This window comes from Pristiophorus japonicus, unplaced genomic scaffold (genome assembly GCF_044704955.1).
Source record: "Pristiophorus japonicus isolate sPriJap1 unplaced genomic scaffold, sPriJap1.hap1 HAP1_SCAFFOLD_1034, whole genome shotgun sequence".
NCBI lineage: Eukaryota > Metazoa > Chordata > Chondrichthyes > Pristiophoridae > Pristiophorus > Pristiophorus japonicus.
This window is the reverse complement of record NW_027250685.1, coordinates 117,366-124,734: the sequence shown is the minus strand read 5'-3', so window position 1 is coordinate 124,734 and position 7,369 is coordinate 117,366. Positions and strand designations below refer to the sequence as shown.

At 45.8% G+C, this 7,369-nt stretch overlaps 1 protein-coding gene across 6 annotated transcripts in view; it reads right to left on the bottom strand.

The window, feature by feature from the left end:
• Positions 1-555: 555 nt before the first annotated feature.
• The window catches only part of rabep1 (rabaptin, RAB GTPase binding effector protein 1), a 123,786-nt gene continuing 116,972 nt past the window's right edge, over positions 556-7,369 (bottom strand). For all 6 annotated transcript variants that reach the window (XM_070869932.1, XM_070869933.1, XM_070869935.1 and 3 more), the window contains 2 exons: positions 1,685-1,783; positions 556-759 (listed from right to left, as the gene is read on the bottom strand). In XM_070869932.1, coding sequence (XP_070726033.1) covers positions 571-759; positions 1,685-1,783 — 288 coding nt within the window. In that variant the 3' untranslated portion in view covers positions 556-570. The remainder of the gene's footprint in view (positions 760-1,684; positions 1,784-7,369) is intronic.

Here is a 7,369-nt window from a genome sequence, read left to right as displayed (position 1 = left end):
GATCAAACAGCAGTAGCTCCAGGAGAGCGGAGCACACGTACAGAATGGATCTGGTAGCTGGAATACATAAGAACACAAGAAATAGGAGCAGGAGTCAGCCATTTGGCCCCTCGAGCCTGCTCCGCCATTTAATAAGATCATGGCTGATCTGATCATGGATTCAGCTCCACTTCACTGTCCACTCCCCATAACCCTTTATTCGCTTATCACTCAAAAATCTGTCTATCTCTGCCTTAAATATATTCAATGACCCAGCCTCCACAGCTCTCTGGGGCAGCGAATTCCACAGATTTACAACCCTCTGAGAAGAAATTCCTCCTCATCTCATTTTAAATGGGCGGCCCCTTATTCTGAGACTATGTCCCCAAGTTTTAGTTTCCCCTATGAGTGGAAATATCCTCTCTCCATCCACCTTGTCGAGCCCCCTCATTATCTTATATGTTTCAATAAGATCACATCTCATTCTTCTGAATAAACTCTCTACAACTTGGCTCTTGCAGCCCAGCATTCCTGTTAAATCCATTTCACTAGAACCAAGCATCTCACTCCCACCTCTCACTTTCACAAATATCAAATATAAGTCAACTGACTGAATTGCAATTTTACTGACTCATTCACCTCCACAGTGTCTGGTGGAATGAAGTTCTCTCCTTGAAGAACAGACAAGTGTAGACTATGCTTCCCCTGAAGACTCTCATTTTCCTTCTGCAGCCTCATCAGCTCCTCAGATACCTGCTCCCGTGACCGTATCAGCACTGCCTTTAGGGGAGAAGACAGTTGACAGACAAAACAATCAGTTATCGATCATTAGCTTTTTAAAGTGTATTTTTAGCACAGTAAAACCTCTTTGAAATAGAAGCAAATTTTTTGTGCGTGTCTTAAACTCTCCACCTCTCCATTTCCCCCCCTCGTTCTTTTCCCCTTTCCACTCTCTTTCTTCCCCCCCCCCCCACCCCCCATAGCTGACAGGGCATGACACAAAGTCACATGTAGATCTCAGGAAGGCTGCTTGTGTAGCAAGAGGTGAGATAGATGTACACAAACCCCTCTTAAAACCCATTCACACATTCCAAGCTCAGGCAGTCATGAAGTTGCTGAATGATGGCCGTGGCACCCAGTATTGGCCAATTATATATTCTACTTAGGTTTTAAGTTCTGCTGATGGATTAACAAATAAGAAACCTGATGTAAATCTGTAACTCGAAGAAGCTGAAATCAAACAATGTAAGCTTCATCACGGAGCTAGTGAATCTGAAAGTCCCAAACTGTCAGATTGTGAACAATAATCTATCCCAACCCGAAAGCAAGCTGACAGCGCTACTTCCCAGATGATGTTATTAAACAGTAGAATATGACTATTTTGATTTGGGAAACAAAATCATGACTGTTTGTAACACCATGTTTCCAGCTCAATGCACAGTACTGAAGTAGCTTGCTTTGTGCTGGTTAGTTAGCATAATATAAACAAATTATTTCAGTTAGGTGATGCCCTTCCAATGTCCACGAGCTGTGAATTGTTAAGTTAGAACAGAAGTGCAGAACTATAAACTGTATCAGAGATCTGTACGAGAACCATTAACTCCCAGTGAAACGACCAATATTCCTCGACTGTGTCACTCAGTGCTCCATTGCCACATGTCCAGCCAAAACATACCAGGCTGCTCCTTGACCTGCTGCGACATACCATTTGCTCCTGGGTGCTTCGTTTGGCTTGGGAAAACAACTGTTGCATGTTGGTGAGTAAGCTCTCGGCCTCTTGGGCTCGCTTTAACAGTCTCGTCACCTGGGAGAATAAAACCACAAGGGATGAGGAGTGCAGGAGCAAGGAATACACTGCAATAAAACATGCCATTATTCATACATCTAACCACAACTTTCAGCAGGGGTGCTTTGGTTTAAAATGCTTTGGAAAATATTTTACATTAAAAGAAATATTCTTACTAAATTAACTGTATTTAATTAAATGTACACGCCATTTACAGAATGCCCTAGAAATTCAGAGTTCTATTTCAAAAAATAGATATACATTAATGCTGTACAAGGTTGTAGGGACCGCCAGACTTTCTGGAGTCAGCGAGGTTCCTGAAGTCATCAGGTTTCTGTATTTCTCCATATTTTCTGGTTTATATGTTGCATTATTTCTGTTGCTATAAACTAGCAAAATCTGTTTTCTGCATCGATAGCACTGTTTCCCCTTTGGGTAGCTGATGCGGTCTTTCCGAGGTTAACACAGGGAGTGCGTCAACAGAGAAACATTTGAAAATCACTGCTCTACGATGTTATCGCTGAGATACAGGTTATACCAGTGGGATTTAATACTCTTTTATAAATAGTTATTAGTAATGGTTCAGTAAGTTTATCTATTGGAAGAACTTACATTTATATAGCACCCGTCATGACCTCAGGACGACCCAAAGCGCTTTACAGCCAATTAAGCACTTTTGAAGTGTTGTTACTATTGTAATGTAGGAAACACTGCAGCCAATATTTATACAGCAAGACCCCACAAACAGTAATGAGATACATAACTAATTCAACTGTTTTTGGTGATGTTGGTTGAGACACAGATGGTGGCCAAGACACCGGGGAGAACTCCCCCTGCTTTTCTTCGAATAGTGCCATCCACCAGAGAGAGCATTTTAAGTCTCATTCGAAATACGTCATCTCCACAGTACTGGACTGAAGTGCCAGCTTAGATGATGTGCTCAAGTTCCTGGACTGGGACTTGAATCCACAACCTTCTGACTCAGACAAAAGTGTTACCCACTGAGCCACAAGGTTCCAGGTGCAATCTCTTATCTGTGGCAAGTTTTTTTTCCCCTGTGTACACACAAAATTGTACATGTTTATTTAAATTTCACAAGGAAATACAGGATTTAACTAGTTGCTTCTGCAGCAAACACAAAACATTAGAACAGTTCTTTATTTTTGCATGAACGAACACTGAAATGCAAATCACAAGCGAGTACGATGGGGTTTCAGCCAAGAACCTCATGTGCATGGTCTTCAACTAGGATGGAGATGTTCTTCACATCAGCACACCAGGCTTCCAGTCGCTCCTTCATGGCAGATACCTGTTGCAGGTCCATGTCGCGCAGCTGTACCCACATCATGAGCACCTTATGGTCCACCTCGTCGATGCTCCCTTTCACCGGGCCCGCAGACTGTGCTTTCATCACCAGCATTTCAACCGCGTCGACAGGTACTTTGGCCTGGTGGGATATTTCCTGGAATGTCATCTGCCGGTGATTGGCTGGACTTGTAAATACCATCTCCATTAGACAGAGCAGCTGGAGTTTTTGGGACTGCTACAGTTGGTCTACCAGTGTTAAATGAAGAGACTATCAATTGGCCAGAGTTTCTGCTCCTGATCATGTGATGAGCTCTGCTGGATGCACAAGTCCACACTGCTGCATTAGGAAAGGATTGGGCTTGGATGCCACGCATACCATGGTTAAACTGCCTGCCAACTCTCATTGCTGACATTCTATTATGAATAACGAGCAAGGAAGTGACCTGAAACTAGCTCCGGAACGAACCACTACTTTCCGGAGAGGAAGGAAAGGGAGGAAAAGGAGAGAAAAAAAAGAGAAACACTAGCAGTTTCCTTGGGCAATTTGTACCTGCGGCTCCTGACACAGGCTCCTATATTTCTGCAGACTCAGCTGCATTGCCACGAGAGCCAGTGAATGGAAACTCAGCACCACAGGACAGGGCAGGAATGCGAAAGATGCTCCAGCAGCTTTTGTACACGTCCCTGTCGTCACAAAGTGGCATTTGCAGGAGGCAGAGAACATTGCATGGTGCATGGTACATGGAGACAGCATAAAAAGTAAGGTGAACCTCAAAGTAGCCAGTTAGATAAGAATATAAAGCAGCAAACAGATTGATTGCAAGAGCAGGCGTCAATGCTGTTCAAAACCGTGAACTCATTGATCAGAAGCAAGCTATTCGCCTGCATTCCAACTCCGACCACCACATGGAACCATGGCAACTAGGTAAGGTTTACTCAGCACCATGCAGTCCTCAGTAAAATGACTGGCATAAAATCCTACACAAAATACTTCTCACAAACACCACAGCAAGACATTTTACAAGGAGCATGGCAACGTATGAAATAGGTATTCATGAGCTATCATGTCTGGTTCACTTATAGAAAGAAGTTTCACACCATACTGCTTCCTGGAGCAGATATGCCATTCCGATCATACATGTGTATTCACAGTGACTTTTTCTGCCAGCTTCCAACCACTTTCACTCCACCCGCTTTGTAAAGGGAGCAAATCATGTAAATAAACAGCAACACACACTTTCCGGCCATTATTGTCCTCCTGGCTGTTTCTGATGCCTCTCTGAGGATGCACAGTCAGTTGTGTTGTTAGGATCAGAAGTTACAATGGTACAACAACTTGTATTTATATAGCACCATTAACATAGCAAAACATCCCAAAGTGCTTCACAGGAGTATTACGAGCTAAAAAATTTTGACACCTAGCCACACAAGTAGAAATTAGCGCAGGTGACCAAAAGTTTGGTCAAAGAGGTAGGTTTTAAGGAGCGCCTTGAAGGAGGAAAGAAAGGTAGCAAGACAGAGGGGTTTGGGCAGAGAGTTCCAGAGTTTTGGGCCTAGGCAACAGAAGGCACGGTCACCGATGGTTGAGCGATTATAATCAGGGATGCTCAGGAGGGCAGAATTAAAGGAGCGCAGACATCTCGAGGGGATTGTGGGGCTGGAGGAGATTAGAGAGATAGGGATGGGGGAGGCCATGGAGGGACTTGAAAATAAGAATGAGAATTTTGAAATCGAGGCGTTGCTTAACCGGAAGCCAATGCAGATCAGCGAGCATAGGGGTGATGGGTGAGCGGGATTTGGTGCAAGTTAGGACACGGGAAGTCGAGTTTTGGTTCACCTCTAGTTTACGTAGGGTAGAATGTGGAGGCCAGCCAGGAAGTCATGTCGAGAGGTAACAAAGTTATGGATGAGGGTTTCAGCAGCAGATGAGCTGAGGCAAGGGTGGAGACGGGCGATGTTACGGAGGTGGAAACAGGGGGCCTTAGTTATGCTGCGGATATGCGGTTGAAAGCTCATTTCAGGGTCAAATATGTCACCTAGGTTGTGAACAGTCAGTGGCTAGGGAACGGAGTTTGTGGTGGGGACCGAAAACAATGGCTTTGGTCTTTCCAATATTCAACTGGAGAACATTTCTGCTCATCCAGAACTGGATGTCGGACAAGCCGTCTGACAATTTAAAGACCGAGGAGCGGCCGAGAGAAGTGGGGGTGAGGTAGAGCTGGGTGTCGTCAGTGTACATGTAGAAACTGACGCTGTGTTTCCGGATGATGTCACCAAGGGGCAACATGTAGATGAGAAATAGGAGGGGGCCAAGGATAGATCATTGGGGGACACCAGAGGTAACGATGCAGGGCGGGAAGAGAAGCCGTTGTAGGTGATTCTCTGGCTACGAGTAGCTGGATAAGAATGGAACCAGGCGAGTGCAGTCCCACCCAGCTGGACAACGGTGGAGGGGCCTTGGAGAAGGATTGAGTGGTCAACCGTGTCAAAGGCTGCAGACAAGTCAAGAAGGAGGAGGGGGGATAGTTTACCTTTATCACAGTCACAAAGGATGCCATTTGTGACTTTGACGAGAGCCGTTTCGGTACTGTGGCAGGGGCGGAAACCGGATTGGTGGGATTCAAACATGGAATTGCAGGAAAGACGGGCACGGATTTGGGAGGCGACAACACGTTCAAGAACTTTGGAGGGGAAGGGAGGTTGGAGATGGGGCGGAGGGGTCGAGGGTTGTTTTTTTTTGAGGCGAGGGGTGATAACGGCAGATTTGAAGGAGAGGGGGACAGTACCTGAGGAGAGAGAACCGTTAACAATGTCAGCTAACATGGGGGCCGAAAAAGGATGTTGGGTGGTCAGCAGTTTGGTGGGAATAGGGTCAAGGGAGCAGGAAGTGGGTCTCATGGACAGGATGAGCTCGGAAAGGTCATGAGAGAAGATCGGAGAGAAACTGGAGAAAGATGTGAGGTCAGGGCTGGGGCAGGAGGCTTTCTCAGAGGAAGTTTGGCCCGGTGGGCTAGGGGAAGAAAGGGAAGAGGCAGCTGATCGGATGGTCTCGATCTTAGAGACAAAAGTCCATGAGCTCTTCACACATGGGGAGAGGGATTTAAAAAGATAGTTAGCAGTGGAGGATAGAAGCCGGGGTTTATCTTTACATTCCAGAATGATTCTGGAATAGTGAGCGACTTTGGCAGACGAGAGCAGGACCCGATAATTCTTTATGGGGTCCAGCCAGATCTGGCACACTACATACCTAGATGACGTGAGTCCGCAAAATGATGGCAGATGGAGTTCAATGTGGGGAAATGTGGGGTCACCCACTTTTGATCCAAGACAGACAATTGGAATATTTTCTAAATAGTCCTATCTCCAACCTCCCTTTCCTTTCCAAAGTCCTTGAACCTGTTTTTGCCTTCCAAATCTGTGCCCATCTTTCCCTCAACGCCATGTTTGAACCTGTCCAGTTAGGTTTCCACCCCTGACACAGTACAGAAATGGCCCTTATCAAAGTCACAAATTACATCCTGTGACTGTGATCGTGGTAAACTATCTCTCCTCATCCTTCTCGACCCAGTTTACCACACCATCCTTCTCCAACGTCTCTTTGTTGTCCAGCTGAATGGGAGTGCCCTCTCTTGTCTACTTCCATTCTTATTTACCAGTTGTAGCCAGACAATCTCCTACAATGGCTTCTCTACCCGCTCCTGCCGTTGGCCCCCTCTTATTTCCCATCTATATGCTGCCCCTCAACAACATAATCCGAAAACATGTCAGATTCCACAAGTATACTGACACCCAGCTTTACCTCACCACCACCTTGCTCGACCCAGTCAATGCAACTGATTTGTCACTCTGCTTGTTCAACATGAGCAGAGATTTCCTCCAACTAAATATTGGGACGACTGGAGTCATCATCTTTGGCCATGCCACAAACTCTGTTCTTATGCCACAGATACCATTTCTCTCCCTGGCCACTGTCTGAAGCTAAAACAGATTGTTCGCAACCTCAGCGTCCTATCTGTCCTGGGACTGAGCTTCCAACCCAATTTACTCTCCATCACAAGTAATGCCTACTTCCATCTCTGTAACATCGCCCGACTCCGCCCCTTCTACAGCTCATCTGCTGCTGAAACCTTCATTCATGCTTTTGTTACCTCCAGAATCCACTATTCCAATGCTCTCCTGCCCGACCTCCCATCTTCACCCTTCATAAACGTGAGCTCATCCAAAACTCTGCTGCCCATATCCTATTCTGCACCAATTCCCACACATCCATCACCCATGTGCTCGCTGACCTACATT